We start from the raw sequence: 21,670 nt of genomic DNA, 5'->3' as shown, positions 1-21,670 counted from the left end.
TTCACTAAACATATATACATATTACTATACTATATGATACTATACTATCAATGAACACAGTAGGCAGAATAATAGCCTTCCAAAAATGTCCGCTTCCCAATCCCCAGAATCTATGAATATATTATGTTGCATAGCATTGGGAAATTAAGGTTGCTAATCAGTTGGTCTTAAAAGGAGATGTTCCAGGATTAATCAGGTGAGTAGATGTAATGACCAGAATCCTTAAATGTGGTAGATGGAGGCAGACTGGTTAGAGATAGCATCAGAATAATACCATGTGAGAAAGATTTAACTGGCTTTTGATGGATTTGAATATAAAAGGATACAAAGAGCCAAAGAATGCAGACAGCCTTTGGAAGTTGGAATAGGAAAGAAAACAGAGTCTTCCACATAGATGCCAAAAGAAGCACGTCCTGCCAACACTTTTAAGTATAGCCCAGTGATAGCCATTTAAGAGGTCTGAACTTCAGATTGTAGAATGATACTTTTTTTGGGGTATCAGGGATTGAACTCAGGGGCACTTAACCACTGAGCCACATTCCCACTTTTTTTTATATATATATATTTATTTTTTAGTTGTAGTTGGATACAATACCTTTATTTTATTTTTTTTTTAATGTAGTGTTTGAACCCAGGGCCTTGCATGTGCTAGGCAAGTGCTCTACCACTGAGCCACAATTCCAGCCCACCCCTTCTTTGTATTTTATTTAGAGGCAGGGTCTCCCTGAGTTGCTTAGTGCCTCGATAATTTGCTGAGACTGGCTTTGAACTCACAATCCTTCTGCCTCAGACTCCTGAGCTGCTGGGATTATAGGTGTGTGCCACTGTGCACATTTATATTGTTTTAAATAAGTAGAGTTGTGGTAATTTGTCACAGTAGCACCATAAAACTAAGAGAGTGGAGAGAGTATCAATGAAGTGCTAGGAGCTTTACAGGCCCAAATCTAAGTCCCTCTTTCATCACTTCTCTGTGTGACTACAGCTAGTCTTGGAGCGTCAGCTTTTCATCTGTAAAAATAGAGCTATTATTATTTGTCTCAAGAGGTTTTTATGTAGCATAAATATGATTATGTATGTAAAGCAAATAGCCAAGTTCCTGAACAAATACTGGCTGCTTTATCATCACTGTGATATTCAATCCTCCAAAGAAGCCCATAAGTTATCTAGATCACACATTCTAGCTATTTTAAAGATAAGAAAATTGAAGTTCAGGAGTGTACATGACATCAGTTAGCTAAAAGCTAACTAGCACTTCAATGGTCTGGTTTAATTTTGTTTGCAATCTAATTTCAGAGAGATCCCTGATTCCCAGGGTACCTGCTGAATCCTTTTCAGCTGCTTTTTTTAAAAAAAAAATCTTTATTTTACTTATTTATTTTTATGTGGTGCTAAGGATTGAACCCAGGGCCTCACACGTGCTAGGCAAGCGCTCTACCACTGAGCCACAACCCCAGCCCTTTCAGTTGCTTTCTGCTGACTGAATGTGTTGTACACCAGGCTATTCAAGAACATGAGTGCTTGATAGGAGCAGTGATACATGCCTGTAATCTCAACTACTCAGAGGCTGAGGCAGGAGGATCACAAGTGCAAAGCCAGCCTGGGCAAATTTAGCAAGACCCTGTCTCAAAAAAAAAAAAAAAAAAAAGACTGGGGTGCAGCTCAGTAGTAAAACACTCCTAGGTTTGATCCCCAGTATCACACACACACAAAATTTTGAGTGCTTGTGTGTGTTTTGTGATGGCGGTAATAGTGATGGTGGTGGGATGGTAATGGCAATCAATGGACAGTATAAGGAAAGATGTACAACTGGGAATAAACATGATCACTTATATTGCATCCTAAGGGTTTTAGAGCTTAAAGCAAGGCTTAAAATTCTTAGCTTTTGGGCAAAGTCTGGCCTACTCACATATTAATAACCACAAAGAAAGCAAAATAGTTATATCAGAACCTCTAATGCATTTAGAAAACTTTCACATGAAATTCATACTGCATTTCATCAATTCTTAAACGTTCTTGTTTTCACATTAACACCTCAAGAAATTTTACCGCATGTTGCATCAGATGGCTTCTTCACCCAAGCAGCACTTGTGACTCAGTTGTTTTTGCAGGTGTGCCTGAATGTGGTCATAGCTCTTCAACACTTCTACTAAGTCATGATTATTACTGCCTCTATACTTATTATGTATAATTGCCATTCAAATTATCTTTAAAAAGATTATGCTGTGATTTGACATAACAAAAATATCCATTGTAGAAATAGGCATGAAAACAGAACAGTGTGTTTTAAATTGTATTGATGAAACAGATATGGATTATTGGAGGAATGATCACAATTCTATGTTTTCTTGCAAAGCAACTAAATAATTTACAATTTTCAAAAGAAGTGGGTAATGGCTGGGGGTTTGCTGGTGGAGTGCTTGTCTAGCATGTGTGAGGCACTGGATTTGATTCTCAGCATCACATATAAATAAATAAAATAAAGGTCCATTGACAACTAAAAAATATTTTTTAAAAAAGAAGTGGATAGCTTTGAGTAGTGTTAAACTCAGTTTAAGTTGGACCTCAATTTGTCTCCATGCTTGAGCGATAAAGTTTGACCTAAAGTGGCCTCTGTAAATAGTGAACTATACCCTAGCTTGACCTGTAGACAAATTGTAACCTAAGAGTGTACCCTTGTAACCGAGCAATCAAGTGTTAGCCAACCACAGGTGGCAAAATTATAAAACTATGTCCAAATAAAGCAAATGTCTCATCACCCTATAAGTCAAATGCCAATTGCAGCTAATCAGGTTGTTTTGGTATGTCACTTTGATTTTTCTTACAAAAAATGTAATGTGCACATGTGGTGGTATGGGGCATTCTGAACCAACTGGTCCAGAATGCCTCCTGGTTGTAGAATCTTTTCTTGCTTAAATGAACTTTGTTAAATTTAACTAATCTCAGATTTTTGCTTTAATAATAGATAAAGCAAAATAGTTGCTAATTTCAGTTTAAGAGTGAAGAAATAACCAAATCTTTCAGAAAATAAAAAGTGAATTTATAAGGATGAGACAGCAGTTTCTAAGTTTCAAGTACTCTTGTTAAGGCATCAAACATTAATATGTCAAAACTTCTTTCTGTCTTTGAATGGAAACTACTGAATTCTGAGGTTGTATGTTTTATCAGTTACTGAAAAATAAATGAAACTATGTGATAAAATGATGATAAATCCTGATGTTCTTTGGCAACCATTAGAATTATATTGCTATTGTCAGGTGTGGTAGCACACACCTATAATTCCAGCAACTCAGGAGGCTGAAACAGGAGGAGTGCAAGTTTGATCTTGCAATCAAACTTGCCATCCTCAGCAACTTAACAAGGCCCTCAACAACTTACTGAGATCCTGTCTCAAAATAAGAAAGAGAAAGTTTGGGGATGTTACTTAGTGGTAAAGCACCCCTGGCTTAAATTCCCAGTTTCCCCCCTGAAAATTATACTCCTAAGGCAACTGAAAGTGCAAGTGCATGGATTTATATAAATGAATGGCAAGTCTCTATGACAGTATGTATAGGCATGCCACAATATTTATTATAAAATTGTAAAATATTTAATTAAAAAATTCCATTATGATGATATTATGCATACCAACAGAACCACTGCTCCTAAGGAAATAGTTTAGATTCTGGGAGCCTCTGTCCACATTTCATTAGCTGATCAATACATAACCTTATTTTATGGGCATTTCCCTTTAAAGTTACAATATATATTGTTGATTCATTAACACCAAACTATGGCTGGCAATACCATAACTCAAAGCCTATAATAAGCTTATCTAAACAAACTTATTTTCTCTGCAAGAAACATCATAGTTTTCTTATACTTTGAAACAATAGGCAGTACTTCATCGTTATGCTTGGGAACTACAAGCAGGGACTTTATAAACATTGAAATCACTTACAAAAAGCAGAAAAATGAGGAAAATGTAACACTAAATAGATCAAAAGATGGGCACTAGTTTCCGGTATGAAAACTGCAACAAGAAGGCAGAGTATGGCCTTGCTTAACCTCAATTTTCATTTGCCACTCTGTGCATGTGTGGATGACTGCAGAAGTACTTGGAATGTTGATTCCTGAGTTTTAGATACATTTTAGTAAGACAAATTAAAAATGCAGACCCCACTAATCATGAATTTGTCCCCTAGTAGAAAAAATTCCAAAGTTATATGGCAAGGACTAAGAATAAAGAGAGGGTTAAAAAAATTGGCACCAATGATGGCAAATCTTGGGCCCCATCTCAGACTTATTGAATCAGAAACTTGCATTTCAGGCTCCCCAGGTGTTTGCATGTACATTCAAGTTGAAGAAACACTGCCCTTCATGTCATGGTAGGTATTTCAATGCCAGAAGGTGGAAGTTAAAGCATATTAAGATTAGAGGCCTGCTACATTTGTAAAGTTTTAGGTGTCCAAAGTTCTGGGGCATGCTAGGACAACCTCTCTAACCTATCTCTTTATTAATAGGAAAATGGCAGAGTACTTGGTGGGTCTCTTTGGCTTTTAGAGACCGTGTATACCACTTTTGGGAAGATAGCTCCAACACATTCATTGTGTGACTTAGAAGACTGCCAGTTTCAGAAGGTTCCTGAGCAGGACAATCCATACTGAGATGAAAGTTGCCTCGATATTTGACCCTTTATCTCACTCCTTTGTCTCAATAGTGAGAGAGATGTCTACAGTAGATAAGGATATTATGTGGAATCTTAGGCAAATACTGATAAGAGAGTCATATAGTAGAACCTCAGCATTCTGGAGCAAAGCTTTTCTTACAATACCAAGACATTTGAAAATTTAGCCCCTGATATGTTACTGGGCCCTAGTAGAGACCAAGAGCCTGACCATGCAACTCAAATGATCATGAGCTGGACATTGCCAGGTTTACCAAGTCACAGTGTTAAATGGATACAGCAGCAATCTATCGGATAGAAAAGGAGAAAGAGTAGCCGAGGACTGGAAATGCCAGTGAATGGAAGAACAGTAGTTATAGGAACATGAATGGGAGAGTTGGAAGTTCCTCAAGGAAGGCAAGCTCAGTATAATAAAATTATCTTTATCCTTTTCCCTTGCTCCTTTCTCCCTGAATTCCCTCTTCTGGGTACAGAGTGATAATATTCACTCAATCCCAGGCAAAATTTCTGGAATCATCACTGAGGACTCCTTCTCAACCAAGGGGTAGAACATGAGCAACTTTAGCTCCATGACTACTGCCTTTATTCTCTCAGCATTAATCTTTTGCAAAATTTCACATTATTGACAAATGCTATTTCTGCATATCTAATTATGCTATTCTTTTTTTTTTTTTTTTTTTTTTTAGAGAGAGAGAGAGAATATTTATTTCTTAGTTTTCGGCGGACACAACATCTTTGTTTGTATGTGGTGCTGAGGATCGAACCCGGGCCACACGCATGCCAGGCGAGCAGCTACCGCTTGAGCCACATCCCTAGCCCTAATTATGCTACTCATCCCTGGTATATATATATATATATGCACTGGGTTAAGTCCTGAGGAAATAACATGAAGAACAAAAAAGACATTACAGTTCGCCTTCGGAATTTACAGTTCCTTGGAGAAGCGACATTAAAAATGCTTCTAAAATCCTTTGGTGTTTCCGGGATGGGGCTGTAGCTCAGAGGCAGAGCGTTCTCCTGGCATGCATGGAGCACTGGGTTTGATTCTCAGCCTTACATAAAATAAAGTTATTGTGTCCACCTATAATAAAAAAATAATATTTTTTTAAAAAATCCTTTGGCGTTTCCCTGCTGTTATAAGGATGAAGTCCAGATGTCTTGTTTCAGTTGCCCTTGCTTATTTCTCTAGCATCACCAATATCATTTATTTTAGCAGGCTCTGCAGCCACAATGCCAATTCCCTTCTTCAGAGTACCCTCTTCTCTGCTGGGTTACTGTCTATTATTTTTTAAGGATTCAGTCCAGGAATTCACTGTGTCCAGGACAGTTTTCTGGACACTCCTTTTCCCCTTTAACTGCACTTCTACCTGTAGGGCTAGCGAACCTTATGCTATCATTGCCTTATATTATCACGCTTTATTGTGACAATTTTCTTGTCCACCTACTGTACACTGTAGCATACTCAGTTCTGTGTCCCAACACTTAGTATAATGTCTAATTGAGTATGGTATTCCAACATTTTTTGTCAAGCCTAACAGGATACACACACACACACACACACACACACCACTCTGCGTAGCAGAAAAGGCCAATGCATTACTTCTGCACCCTCACAAACAACAGCAACAGCAACCAGGCCACGACTCCAGGGCTCAAGCGCGTCGTCCTCTAGCCTAGCTACCTTCAGATTCCTTGTGACCTGGTCCGGCCCTGGCAGAATAGGACTTATCGGCGCGCCCCCTAGCGCCTCTGGTTGACCAGCAAGAATGGGAGGGCTCCCGCGAACACGCGGTCCCCGGCCAGCACGTGGCGCATGCGTAGAACACAAGCGCTCAGTTGGGATAGGGAGAATCCAAGTTTGAGGGGAGTACTCAGTGGACTCAGATTATGTTTTTCTCAAATAGGGATATAACACCTTTTAAAGAAATTAATTTTATATTGTATACCATTTTAAAATATAATGCTTGGGCTTTTGCTCTTCCGGGAGTGATAAAGTCGCGAGAAGGTTGTCGAGCTTTTCTTCGTCCTTCGGCACTCCCCGGCGGGGCGGCGGATTGGACAGTCCCAGGTCAAGGCGCGCGGGGGCGGAAGCGGCGGCGGCGGTGGCTGTCAGAACTGGAGAGGGGCAGGGCAGAGCGACCATGGAGGGTCAACGCTGGCTGCCGCTGGAGGCCAATCCTGAGGTGAGCACGGCTGGGGTCCAAGCCGGGGGGCCTCGGGAAGAGAAGAGGGAGGCAGGCTGCTGCAGCTAATCCGCGCCAGTTTGTCTCTAAGTCGTGTTGTCTGTTTCGTTTCAGGTCACCAACCAGGTGAGTGAGGTGTCTGTCGCCCTGGACCTCGGAGTCCTTTCTGTTTTCTCGGCCAGCTTAGCTGCTAGACTTCACCTCCACGTTCCCCAGGATGCTGGGATTGAATTCCGCGAAGCCCCTCGTACTCGGCTGCGGGCGGGTCCTCCCCTTCAGGCCGGCTCCCTGCCACCTGGCTCCTGGAGATGCTCCTGACGTCTCAGCCCCTCCGCTAGTCCTTTTCCCGGGCATCTGGTTTCCTGGGGCCTCGGGCTCTGAGGTTTGCGGGACTCACCTTGTTTTCCTATTGCTCTTCCTCCTCGTTTCGCCTCCTGCTAGTGCCGATTCCATAATTGTCCTACTCCGGTACTTTCTGGGTGACTAATTTGCCAACACTTCCTGACTCCAAGCTCTGTAAACTCGCCCACCCAGTCCTTGTAATTTCATCCACCTCCTGCACTATGAAATCATCTTCCAATCATCTTCTCTTGCCCCATCAGGTCACTTCTCTTTCCTGCCACGCCCCCTTTCCCTTCCAAGCTTTTGAAACTGGACATTTAGTTACTTTTCATGCCTTTGGAAGCACAGTTTAATAGTTCCCACACCATTATTTGCCATCTGCCACTCTTATTGAAGTCTGTTTTGGGTATTGATGAGTGGGGGTTGGGGAGGAAGAGGAAACATCTTCCAGCCACTCAATTAAAAGAATAAGTGCTATAAGGTAAAAAATTTTGATTTACTCAGATGTGTCTTCTCTTTTCCTATTTATTTCATTCTCAACAGCTTGTTTACTTTATATTACCCTCTTAGTTTATCATGTGCTATACTCTTCTTTACCCTTAATTTTTCTTATCACCAAGGAATAAAGATTCATCATGTACTTTAATAATTATTTCTTGTTTTTCAAAGCTTGCAGAAAATTCTTTATATAAGGAAAGTAGATAGGGTTTAACATAATATAAGCAGCAACCCTCTTTATCTTCTTATTTAGGTTTATTATACTCCTTTGAAGTGATTATTACCACAACTTTTATTTTGTTAGTAACCTAGAAATATTGAAAACTTAAAATCTAGCAAATATTCTTTTAGTATCTTTTTCTATGGATGTTAATTTTCATTTGTCCCCCCAGCCCCCATTGAAATTTGTTGATCATTTTTTCACTAATACACTTTGTCCCCTTTGCCAAGAGAAAAATCTTAAGGCTGAAGAAATCTGTATTTGCAATTTCTGGTTTAGTGCCATGGGAAAGAAGCATATTTCTTTCAGATCAAATCCAAAATTCTTTTTACATCTTTGTGAAAAATCAGTTTACCGTATATCTGGACATTTTTCTGCGCCATTTATGTATGTATCTGTTCTTTTACCATTACCACACTGTTTTGATTTATAGCAAGTGTTCAAATCAAATATTATGAATCCAGCTTTGTTCTTTTTCTAAATTGTTCAGGCTTCTAGTTACTTCTCCTTTCCATATAAATCTTAGAATCAGATTGTCAATTTCTATAAGAAGTCCTATAAAAAAATTTTGATGGTGATTGTGTCAAATCTATAGATGTATTTTGGGAGAAGTTAATGTCTTAATAATATTGAGTCATGTAATCCATAAAGGAGGTGCATCTCATGTTTTATTTAGGTCATCTTTGATTTCTATCAGTGTTTTTTAGTTTCAACATGTTAGATTTATAATTATGTAATTAGTGATTTTTGTTGCTGCTGTTATTGGTACTGTTTAGAATTTCTATTTTGAATTGTCCATTGCTATATGTAGACATTATTTTTTTTAATATCTTAGTATCCTGCTCCCTTGATAAATACACTTATTAGTTCAACCCTCCCCCTGCCCTTCCACTTTTGTAACTGCCTTGGGATTTATATAGATAATCATGTTATTTATGAAAAGATTTTTTGTTTGGGGTGGTATTAGTGCTTTACCACTGAGCTACACCCCATTCCATTTTATTTTTTGAGGCAGGGTCTCACTTAGTCAGGCTAGTCTGTAACTTGTGATCTTCCTGCCTCATTCTCCCAAGTTGCTGGGATTATAGCCATGTGCCATCATGCCCAGGTAATAGATTATTTTATTTCTTCCTTTTCTGTATGTCTTTCTTTTTCTTGCCCTGTTCCATTGGTTAGGACTGCATGTACAAAGCTGAATATGATGGAGAAAGGCACGTCCCTGATCTTACTTAGAAAACATTTAAACATTCATTAAATATGCCAGCTGTAAGTATTTAGTAGGTGCTTTTTATTAGATAGTGATGTTCCCAATTTTTCCTATATTGTTGAGATTTTTATTATGAATCAATGAATGTTCATTTTTTCCCAATAATTTTTATGCTTTTCTTGGGATGATCATTTAAAGGAACAAATAATACTAATTCTACATGAACGTGAAAGTGGGGAGACACTTTTCAACCCATTTTATGGCCAGCACTATCCTGACACTAAAATTAGATATTCCATAAGAAAAAAGTATACACCAATATCACTCATGAACATGGGTATAAAAGTTTTCAACAAAATATTCCCAGACTCTCAAAATAATTACCAAGAGCATATCATCAGCAATAAAAAAGGATAATATATTACAACTAAGAGTAGCTTATCCTTATATTTCCAAGCCATTTAAAAGTCAATCAATTAATCGATTAAAAAACTATTAATAGATTAAATGACTGTTTCTAAATAGTGTTGTCAATTGTTTTAATGACATATAAGCTTATATAACTGGAAACTCATTCTGTGATTTTGGTGCTAATGGGCCTTATTCCTAGATGACCTTCATATAACTATAAAATACATCTAAGAAATGGCTAGTTTTAACCCAAATCTTTGTGATTCTTTATTCTCAATGTGTCCTGTGCAGAACAGAGAATAGAAAGTGAATAGAAATTGAATGAACTGACTTAAGATTTGAAGAATTAATAAACTCCAATAACAATATTCATCCCCATTCTTATTTTCTCAGCCTAATGGGATCAGGAAACTTACTTGATCTTGATCTTACCCTATTACCTCTGGTAGTTGTATGTATTACTAACTCTTAGTTTGAGCAAATACTTTTTTTATACTGTATTAATGCCTGGTGTTATATAGGAATGGCCATCACTTGTCAACATGTTAATTGTTAGACATGAGCTAGTAATCATATATCTCAGTAGATGTGGTAAGCAGTGACTTTTCTTATTGGTTAGTATGCTCACAACCCCTTTTAAGGATATTTTGTCATGCCACATATGGGAACTTACTTAGAATAAAATCAGTAAAGTGATAAAAAAATAATAAACATTTTAAGTTCTACCTTATTTACATATGTATTTAAAGGGGTAAAAGCAGCTTGATGCTAACAAAAAATTACAAATGATTAAGCATCAAGAATTGTAACTCTTGAGTGCTTGTTTTGCACATGTGAGGCACTGGGTTCGATCCTTAACACCACATAAAAAATAAATAAAAATAAACAAGATAAAGATATTGGGTTCATCTATAACTAAATTTTTTTTTTAAATATAAAAAAAGAATTGTAACTCTTTTTAGAAGTAGAGTCTATTATATGGACTATCATATGTCATATACAGCCATACTAGATTTTCCATGTGATTTTTTTGGGTGTGATTTATGTATAGCGCAGCAAATTATATATAATGTATATCACATTTGTGTGTGTGTGCATATATATATATATAAAATACTGTTGTTTTAGAAATAATTATTTTTAGTATTGAAATCTCCTAGAATAATTTCTAATTGTGATTTTATTGAGAGGGTAACATTTCCTAGCATAATATCCAAAGGAACATAAATGTATTTTATAGCACAATAATTTTATTTAGGGTAGAATGAGAGGTCATTTGTTGGATTATTACCATAAACACATAGAATTCTCTAGTTTGTGGGTTCAATCTTTGGAAAAAAATTCTTGGTTGTTTTCTAGCTCCTGCTTGGTCTCTGTTTCCCTGCTTTGTAACTTTCAACAAAGAATTGTTCAGGCTGTTGTTATTCCTCATCTCTCTCTCTTTTTTTCCTCTGTATTCACTCTTATCTAGCTTCCTTCTATTCCCATCATTTCATAGTCACTACTGTTATCAGATTTACTAGTGATCACCACTCTGTCAGATCCAGTGGTCACTGTTCTGTCATCTTATTTCTTGGTTTATCAGCAGCATTTGGTAGAGTATAGCTCACTCCATTCATCTTGAATTAGCATCCTTTTTTTTTGGCTTTTCTAATAATTCTGATTTGCCTAATTCTCTTACTGCTTCCTATCTTCTTTTTTTTTAATTATTTTTTTTAGTTGTTGATGGACCTTTATTTCATTCATTTATTTATATGCGGTGCTGAGAATAGAACCCAGGGCCTCACACATGCAACTCTACCACTGAGCCACGATCCCAGCCCTGCTTCCTATCTTCTTTACTAGATCATTTCCCTTCTACCTTTTGAGGAGCTCCTCAGGGCTTCAACCTTGACTACTAATCTTTTATATGTGCACTTTTTCCTTAGTGATGTTTTGTGTTATATAGCTTTAATACCATCAGTTATCACATATTGACTCCATGTTCCTCTAAACCCTGACCTCCCCATTGAATTGGAAACTGTGTATTTAACTACCTCTTTGATATCTCCATCAGGATGCTTTATAGACATCTCAAATTTAATATGGAAAAAAAATCAGGATTTTAATCTTCCTACCTCCCTCTAAATCCATTTCTTCCTCAATCTTTTAAGTGTACTATCATCTCTTCAGTGTTCCAGTTGATGTCACTGATTCTTCTGTGACTGTGCTATTTTGAAGAGATCATAGTATATTGATTTGATTTCTTGGATTAAAATCTCTGCCATATACTAGTTCTGAGATGATAGATAGTTATTTAACCTCTTTGTACCTCAGTTTTTAAATTTCTAACAATCTCTCCTAATCTTGTAAGATTGTTATAAGGATTAAACATACTACTAAATATAAAATGTGCAAAACATTGTCTGGGTACAAAACATGCACTCCATGAATGTTAGCTGTTTTTAATTGTTTCCTCTAATTCTTCAGATCCAATTGATCTGTAGGTCTTATAGACTCTTCTTTCAAAATCTATCCCAAATCTGTCCATTCTCTTCATTTCAGCTACCATAATGCAAGCCACCATTATCCTTAGCTTAGACAATTATGGTAGCCTTTTTACTAGTTCTGCTTTTCCTTTTGCCTCCCTGTTCTCTGTACACATTTAAAACACACACATGGATTTAAAACACCCAAAATGTCTATTTAAAAATGCAAATTACATCTTGTGATTCCCTGCTTAAAATACTTTAATGGTCTTCCCCCCTGCTTGTCTTTAGAATACAATGCAAGCTTATCGTGTGACGGGATGAAGTGGTACTCTCCATCTCTGCCAATGCTGTGTCGCTTGACTGAGGAGCTTGTTCCTGTTTCAGAGTCTGCACGTCCTCATTCTTTTCTTGAATCATTGTAGTCTAGATTGATTCACGGTTGGTTCTTTTCTGACATCTGTGGCTCAACTTTATCTCCTCAGTGTTTCTTTTCCTGATAACACATTTAAAGTATCCCCCTCAAATTTGTACTATCATCCAGTCTTTTTTATTTTCTTCAAAATGCTTTCTACTTTGTGAAATTATCTTGTTTGTTTATATGTTTACTTGTTTATCTTGTTTACCACCAGAATACAGGGTCTTTGAGAGCAGGGACATTTCTGAAGTATCAAGAATAGTGCCTGGTTCATAGGGGGTTCTCAACAGGTAGATCTCATAAAGCTGCTTTCCTGTTCTAGAAAAATCTTTCCCAGAATTATCTTTTTAAAAATTTTTTTTGTAATTGTAGATGGACAGAATGCTTTTATTTTATTTGTTTATTTTTATATGGTGCTGAGGACCGAACCCAGTGCCTCATGCATGCTAGGTAGGCACTCTACCACTGAGCTACAGCCCCAGCCTCCCAGAATTATTTTTAATGTATGAATTTTTGGTTGAATATTTTAATGAGCAGCATTCTGTCTCCTAAGGTGGTTTAATTTTTTTATTATAGTAATGAAAATAGTATATAATTAGAAGAATTATATATTTTTTTCTTATACTTAAACAAAATCTGCTTTACCATAACTTCCTCTAGTTGATAATCAGTTCTCCCGTTGAAACCATACAGAGTTAATCTAATTGCTCTTCTTTGATATTGCTAAAAGTATCTGGGGTTATGGATCACAATAATTTAAGTGATGTCTGAACATGCCTATAATTTTCAACTCTGATGTCTTCCAAAACCTTTTTCCTGGTCACCTTTCTTAGGGCCGCTTTCTCTTGGTCACTGACCTTTATAAAGTATGCCTCCCAGAACTGATATCATAGTTCATGCTGCATCATCTTTGTTCAGTCCTGGCTCCCTCTGCCTAGTCTCCTTTCTCTACTCTACTGATCTTCCCTTTGCTCCTTTATTTATTTTTGATTGGTATTTTATACATATACATGAAGGTGAAATTTCCTATGGTATATTTACAGAAGCATATAATGGGATTTTGTTATTCATTCCATATTTCTTCCCCTTTCCCATTCCTCCTCCTCCTTTCTTGATCTCCTCCTTCTCCTTTGAGCACTCTACTGCTGAGCCACAATCCTAGCCCCAAATTCTCTTGCTTTTTTATTGGTTGGCTTGTTTGGTTTTTTTTGGTGGTAAATTTTTTGAGTTATTCATGTATATTAATGATATTCAATCCCCTACCCCTTTCCTCCTGCCATCTTCTTTCCCTTATTTTGTTCTAGTTGTCACATATGAGAGGGAACATTTGACCCTTGATTTTCTGAGTCTGGCTTATTTCACTTAGCATGGTGTTCTCCATCTCTATTTACTGACAGATGCCATCATTTCATTATTCTTTTGAGACTGAGCAGAACTCCATTGTGTTTTTATATCACATTTTCTTGATCCATTCATCTATTGACGTGCATCTGGAGTGATCACATAATCTGGCTGTTGTGAATTATGCTGCTATAAACATTGAAGTGGCTGTATCACTATAGTATACTGATTTTGGTTCTTTTGAGTGGGACATTTGGGTCATACGATGTTTCCATACCTAGTTTTTGAGGAATCTCCATACTCTTTTCTAGAGTGGTTATACCATTTGTAGTCCCACCAGTGATGTATGAGTGCACCTTTCCCCCTACATTCTCATCAGCATTTATTATTATTTGTGTTCTTGATAATGGATATTCTGACTGGAGATGAAATCTTAGTGTAGTTTTGATTTGCATTTCTCTAATTGCTAGAGATGTTGAACATTTTTTTCATATATTTGTTGGCTGTGTTTCTTCTTTGGGAAAATATCTGTTAAATTCTCTTTTTTAAAAAAAATATTGTTTTTAGTTGTAGTTGGACACATCTTTATTTTTATTTATTTGTTTTTTAAATATTCATTTTTTAGTTGTAATTGAACACAATATCTTTATTGTGTTTATTTTATTTTTATATGGTGCTGAGGATTGAACCCAGGGCCTCGCACATGCAGACGAGTGATCTACCGCTGAGCCACAATCCTAGCCCCCTTTATTTTGTTTTTATGTGGTGCTGAGGATTGAATTCAGGGCCTCTCACATGCTAGGTGAGCACTCTACTGCTGAGCCACAATCCTAGCTCCAAATTCTCTTGCTTTTTTATTGGTTGGGTTGTTTGTTTTTTTGGTGGTAAAGTTTTTGAGTTATTCATATATTCTGGATATCAGTCTCTTGTCAGAGGAGCAGCTGGCAAAGATTTTCTCCCATTCTGTAAGTTCTTTCATGCCCAGAGAGATTCTTTAATTGACTACATTGCTTGTTAAGCTTATCTAGAGCTTGGTGTGGTGGTACGTGCTTGTAAAGGCTGAAGTAGGAGGATCACAAATTTAAGGTCAGCCTCGGCAAATTAGCGAGACCCTGTCTCAAAATAGAAAATAACAAGGGCTCGAGATGTATTCAGTGGTAGAGTGCCCTTAAGTTCAATTCCCAATATTGGGGGGAAAATAATCAGGGATTGAAAATGAGTTTAACATATCAGTCAAGCCAACTTGTACGTATTTGGTTAAGATTTGGCTTATTATATTCAATTTCAAAGTAATAGATTTTGAAAAGAAGTTTGTTTCATATTCTATGAATTTTAAATGTTTGTTATGTGATAAATAAATTGCTGTCTCATCCCACTCTATTCATGGAAAGAATGATTTACTGCTTTTTTCCCCCACTCACATTTGATATGGTATAATTGATAAGTAGAGACTACATGTATTTATGATGTATACTTGGTATTTTGATATATGCTGCTTTACCACATCCTTATTGGGCATCATTAATATTTGTATTACGTTCCCTTTTATGTATTTGATATGTAGTATGTACTTGTTGATCATTTCACTTCCCCGTTAATGCTATGCTGGTTTTTCTTTTACCAGTTAACATTTTAATGCTTATTTGTTTTTTTACCCCTTTCTTTTATTAGTTTCTCAAACAATTAGGTCTACATCCTGACTGGCAGTTTGTCGATGTTTACGGAATGGATCCTGAACTCCTTAGCATGGTGCCAAGACCAGTCTGTGCAGTGTTACTTCTCTTCCCTATTACAGAAAAGGTAATTGTCAAGTAACATACTAAGTTTCTGATAAATATAAAGATATATAAAGGGTTTTTATTAATTGATGAAAGTCTTTAAGTGTTGCCCTTCTTGCATACAGTCGATGTAGGCAGTGAAGGAATCTTTTTTTTTTTTTTCCCAGTGCTGGAAAGCAATTCCAGGGCCTCATGAATGTTAGGAAAACACTGTACTACTGAGCTAAATCCCCAGCCCTTTTTTATTTTTTATTTTTGAGACTGGGTCTTGTTAAGTGCCCAGGTTGGCCTCAAATTTATGATCCGTCTCAGCCTCTCAAGTAGCTGGGATTACAGGTGTATGCCACTGTGCCCAGCTCAATTGTGTTTTGATGTATTATTTAATCACATTTTGATGTATGTACTTTAGAAATTTTAAGTGTTAGAGAAATCTTAAATCTGTGTAAAACAGTATGACAGCAGAATGCATTTTGATTCATTGTACATTTTTTTTTAGTTGTCTTCAAGTTTTTGATATATAAAATACATGATTTTTTCAGTATATTTTAAAGAAGAAACCTCCTTTGTTTCTTTTTTCTTTGCTTTTTTTGGCGGGGTGCGAGGAACCAGGGATTGAACTCAGGGGCAATTGATCACTGAGCCACATCCACAGCCCTATTTTGTATTTTATTTAGAGACAGGATCTTACTGAGTTGCTTAGTGCCCCGCTTTTTGCTAAGGCTGGCTTTGAACTCACAATCCTCTTGCCTCAGCCTCCTGAGCCGCTGGGATTACAGGATGTGCCTGGCTTCCTTTTTTTTTTTTTTAAGGTGATAGCAGAAATTGATGACATATTCTTCTTTATTTTCAAAATAAACTTTATTTGGGAGGGCATTGCTAAGGTTAAATAGCTTAATCGGCAGACTTAGGATATGTTGGGGATTATAAACAGATATTCTTAGATCTTTGTATTGAAATTCAAGTCTCCATATTGCAGTCTTCCTAGAATGATGTCATGTGTCTGTGTAGGTGTGTCTATAGTGGAGTTAAAACTTTAAAGTGCAGTTTAAAACAATTTTTGCGTTTGTATTCTTCTGATATGTATTTTTAAACTTAGAAACAATCAAATGAACTTTGTAGTTATAAAAATATGAAGACATAAATATTTGAGAAAATGTGGAAGAAATGAAATGTTAATGATTTGGCATGTGCATGCTTAAGGAATCTTTTTCTCAGAAACAGATAGATCCAAATCTCAAAGAAATTAAGAATTAAACTTTGCTCAATCCTAGAAATTCCTGAATCATTTTCTTTGTGCCATAAACTAATTAGCCTCAGTTTAAGATAAACATTGAATAAATTTTTTCTGCATAAACATTTTACAAAACAAATTATTTAATAAAAGGAAGGCTATTTGTTCATATTATTATTTGTAATATCTGTAGGAATTTAGAGTAAAGAGTTTCTTAGTAATTATCTAGTGTTAGACCAAACTCTTGACTTTTTACTTTTAGTCCAATGTGATTTCTTCCTTTTCTGATGACTAAAATAAATCAACAGATAACTATCCCAGGGGCCTAATTGTAAAGAGCAGTAAAAAATTACAAAAAATATCAGATGCTTGAATCTTAGGCTTCCTTAGTTGATGTGATATGAGCTCAAAATGAGTTTTGTCTAATTAGAAATTTCTCAGACCAGTGATTTTTTTTTTTTTTTTTTTAGTTGTCAATGGACATTTATTTACTTATTTATATATGGTGCTGAGAATTGAACCCAGTGTATCACACATGATAGGTAAGCCCTGTACCACTGAGCCACAATCCCAGCCCCCAGACCGGTGATTTTTATTAGCTACTATTTTGGTAAAAAATAAACAAAAATTGGAGCTGGGGCTGTAGATCAGTGACAGGTGCTTGCCTAGCATGTGTGAGGCACTGGGTTTGATTCTTAGCAACACATAAAAATAAATAAATAAACTAATTATTTTTTTCTTAAAAGCAAGATTTGATTTCCTTCATTTGGTTGAGTCATCAGTATTAAAAAACTGTATTATCCTTATCAACCCATTTTGATTCATTGTACACAATTGCAGCACATTGTATACAATTGTAGCACTGCACCTTACATGCAGTCATATATGTATCTAGGGTAATAATATCCATTGCATTTCCTTTTCTTTCCTGCCCCCATACTTCCTCCCTTTTGCCCTCCCCCATTATGGATCAGCATCAGCTTATCAGAGAGAACATTGGGCATTTGCCACTTTTGCCACTCTTTTTTTTTTTTTTGCTTTGTTACTGGGAATTAGAACCAAGAGTGCTTTACCACTGAACTACATCCCCAGTCCTTTTTTGTTTTTTATTTTGAGATAGTGTCTTGCCTAATTGCTAAGAGTCTCACTAAACTGATGAGGCTGGCCTCAAACTTGAGATCCTCCTGCCTCAGCCTCTGGAGTTGCTAGAATTACAGGCCTGAGCCACTGTGCCTAGCTTTGATGCTTCTTAAAATTTTGTAGGGAATAACTAAAGCATACTAATAGCAGGGGAATTGTCATGTATATTTCTTGCCCTTTAAATAAAGTCAGTTATGGTGTTTAAATATGTTTTATATATATATATATATATATATATATATATATGTATAAATAAATATATATATTTATTATATATATAATATATATATTATATATATAATATTATATATATAATATATATAAATAAATAAATATATTTATTTATTTATATATATTTATTTATATATTTATTTATATAAATAAATAAATATTTATTTATTTATTTATTTAATTTATTTATTTATTTTTAAGTGGTGCTGAGGATCGAACCCAGTGCCTCACACATGCAAGACGAGTGTGCTACCACTGAGCTACAACCCAGGCTTTGAATATGTTCTTTATAATAATACTTGCCAGGCAGTGAATCATAAAGAAGTCATAATTTTATTTCTCCGTGGTATTTATGTCTCTTGCCTCTTTCCCCTATGTGTTCTTTTTCCTTTGGTCTATGATAACTTTCTTTCTTTCTTTCTTTTTTCTTTCTTTTTTTTTTTTTGTACTTTTTTATTATTTTAGGATTTTTTTCTAAACATTAAATATTTAGAAATTATCAGATCTTATTTTGTTTTGTCAATAAAGAACATTATTAATCAACAAACTAAACTGTAGGACCGTATAAACATTTTGGTATTAAGACCTTAATATATGGAACCTTTCCACAGTTCTTGTCAGTTAATTTCCTTTCAGTGAATTAAGGTTGACTTATTCTGAAAACGTAGCTTAAATTTTTTATTTAAAAACGCATTCATCGGGGCTGGGGTAGTGGCTCAGTGGTAGCGCACTTGCCTAGCATGTGTGAGGCACTGGGTTTGATTCTCAGCACTGCATATAAATAAATAAAATAAAGGTCCATCAACAATTAAAAAAATATTAAAAAAAAATAAAAGCACATTCATGAAATTATATATATATATATATATATGCACATATACACACACACACACACACATACATACATACATACATATATATATAGTGTGTGTGTGTGGGGGGGTGCTAGGGATTAAACCCAGGGCCTTGTGTATGCAAGGCAAGCACTTTACTAACTAAGCCATATCCCCAGCCCATGAAATTCATATTTTTAAAGCATACATACATTTGTCTTTAGAACCAGTTTTTATTTTATTTATTTGTTTTTAATTTATTTATTTAGGTGTAGATGGACACAACACAATGCCTTTATTTTTATGTGGTGCTGAGGATTGAACCTGGGTCCCGCCCGTGCTAGGTGAGCGCTCTACCGCTGAGCCACAATCCCAGCCACACAGAACCAGTTTTTAATATTTATTTTTTAGTTGTAGTTGGACACAATACCTTTATTTATTTATTTTTATGTGGTGCTGAGGATCGAAACCAGGGCCTTGCATGTGATAGGCGAGTGCTCTACTGCTGAGCCCCAACCCCAGCCCAGAACCAGTTTTTAAATTCTTGTTTTCTATAGATACCATTTGTGTCCTTTATTACAGGGATCATCAAGATTTTTCTATAAAGGACCATATAATAATTATTTTGTCTTTGGAAGCTTTAGAATCTGTTCCAGCTATTAAACTTTGCCTTGAAAGTAGCTACAAAACAGGCAGTGGGCAGATTTAGCATTTGTTTTATAATTTGCTGATTCCTACCTTATTGAAATCTGAAAATTATAGAAATACAATAAATAAAACAATAAAATCATCTTTATATTCTCTGCCTTTTTCTTCTCCTCTCCCATTTTTTCATTCTCTTTTATTATTTTTAAACCCTTTTTTGCAATCAGGAAATTGAGGTTCAGAGACATTAAGTAATTTGCTGAAATCGCATAGCTAAGAATGGCTGAGCCAGGTTATGGGCCCAGGTACCATAAGCTGTAGAGCCCACAGTTTTGATATTTATCATTATGTGAGATTGCTTTTATAACCAGTTATTGTAGATCTCTGAGAATGTTAATTATGGATAGTGTATGATTGTTCATATAGTATGGTTATCAAAAAGGGAATATGGTTTCGCTGGTGGTGAACAATAAAAAATGTAAAAATTAGAAAGTGAAAAGTCTTTTAGTACTGTTTTTGGCCTAAAGATAACCTCTTAAATTTTTTATACCTTTCAGACTTTTTTGTTGTTGTTGTTACCAGGGATTGAACTCAGGGACACTCGACCACTGAGCATATCCCCTGTCCTATTTTGTATTTTTATTTAGAGACAGGGTCTCACCTTGCTAAGTTGCTGCGGCAGGCATTGATCTCATGATCCTCTTGCCTCATTCTCCTGAGCTAGGCCCCTTTCAGACTTTTTAATGCACATATAAAGTAAATATTTTAAAAATATAAATGGAAATCACATTAATATGTTGACTGATAACATCATAATTATATATAGATTTTTGATCAGAATATGTAGATCTATAATTTATTCATCTTAAAATGCTTTATAGTATTCTATTTATATATACTATAATATATTAACCAAAGCTAGAATTAGAATTTTTCTACTTTATGTTCTTAAAACTGTGTAGCACACACACAATTATATATGTACATACATATAATTGTACAAAAAACATCTTAAAGTGATACAACATATATATTTTTCTTATGTAGAACTAGGGATCCAACCTAGGTCCTTGCACATGCTAGGCAAGCATCAAGTATTGAGCTACATTGCCACCCTTAATTGTACATTTGAAAGATTATGTCTTAAACCAAACTTCTGTAAAGGAAATTGCTTGTTGGAGAATGTGTATACTTAATCCTCAAGCATGGCTGTACAAATGTCTTCTAATAATGGCATATGAGAATGCCTTTTTCCTCATGTCCTATCATTACTGGATATTATCTGCATATTGTTATTCAATCTTTTGTTAGTCTGGTAGATGATAAATTAATTCTTTTACTTTAAACCTTTTATTTTATTTTACTGTATTTTTTTTTTTGTTCCAGAGATTGAACCTAGGAATGCTTTATCACAGCACGGGGTCACATCCCAGCCTGTTCCCCCGCTCCAGCCCCTTTTTTTATTTGTTATTTAGAGACAGGATCTCGCTAAGTTGCTTAGGGCCTTGTTAAATTGCTGAGACTGGCTTTGAATTTGCAGTCTTGCCTCAGCCTCCTAAATAGCTAGGATTACAGGTGTGCACCACTGTGCTGGCCCTTTTCTTCCTTTAAAATAAGTTTCATCATTTCTGTTTTTCCTTTATAGAGTCCTTTTTAATGTGTTCTTTCTTACATGTACACTATTGATCTTTTTTAAAATAGTATGAAGTTTTCAGAACAGAAGAGGAGGAAAAAATAAAATCTCAGGGACAGGATGTTACATCATCAGTATATTTCATGAAGCAAACAATCAGCAATGCCTGTGGAACAATTGGACTGATCCATGCTATTGCGAACAATAAAGACAAGATGCACTTTGGTAAATACTTTTCATTACTGCTGTTTTTCTCCCTTAAGATAGATTAATTTCATTGAGCAGTAGAGGGTGCTCTAATTCTGTTTTTTCAAACTATAGAATAAAACATTTCCCTTCTCTCTTTTGTAATGGGAATTTATTATAGTGTTAGAAGAAATATTAGTCCTTGCTATTTTATTTTATTAATCGAGGCTTTTAGCAAATGA

At 35.7% G+C, this 21,670-nt stretch overlaps 1 protein-coding gene across 2 annotated transcripts in view; it reads left to right on the top strand.

Moving 5' to 3' along the window:
- Nucleotides 1-6,878: 6,878 nt before the first annotated feature.
- The window catches only part of Uchl3 (ubiquitin C-terminal hydrolase L3), a 54,968-nt gene continuing 40,176 nt past the window's right edge, over nucleotides 6,879-21,670 (top strand). Inside the window, exons 1-3 of one of the 2 annotated variants that reach the window (XM_046449477.2) lie at nucleotides 6,879-6,972; nucleotides 15,423-15,551; nucleotides 21,311-21,467. In XM_046449477.2, the coding sequence (XP_046305433.2) occupies nucleotides 15,477-15,551; nucleotides 21,311-21,467 (232 nt within the window). In that variant the 5' untranslated portion in view covers nucleotides 6,879-6,972; nucleotides 15,423-15,476. The remainder of the gene's footprint in view (nucleotides 6,973-15,422; nucleotides 15,552-21,310; nucleotides 21,468-21,670) is intronic. The other variant, XM_046449478.2, reaches the window with a different exon arrangement.

Source organism: Marmota monax, unplaced genomic scaffold (genome assembly GCF_021218885.2).
Source record: "Marmota monax isolate L192 unplaced genomic scaffold, Marmota_monax_Labrador192_F-V1.1 WCK01_AAM20220418_F8-fsc00137, whole genome shotgun sequence".
Lineage (NCBI taxonomy): Eukaryota > Metazoa > Chordata > Mammalia > Rodentia > Sciuridae > Marmota > Marmota monax.
This window is presented reverse-complemented; position numbering and strand designations above follow the sequence as displayed.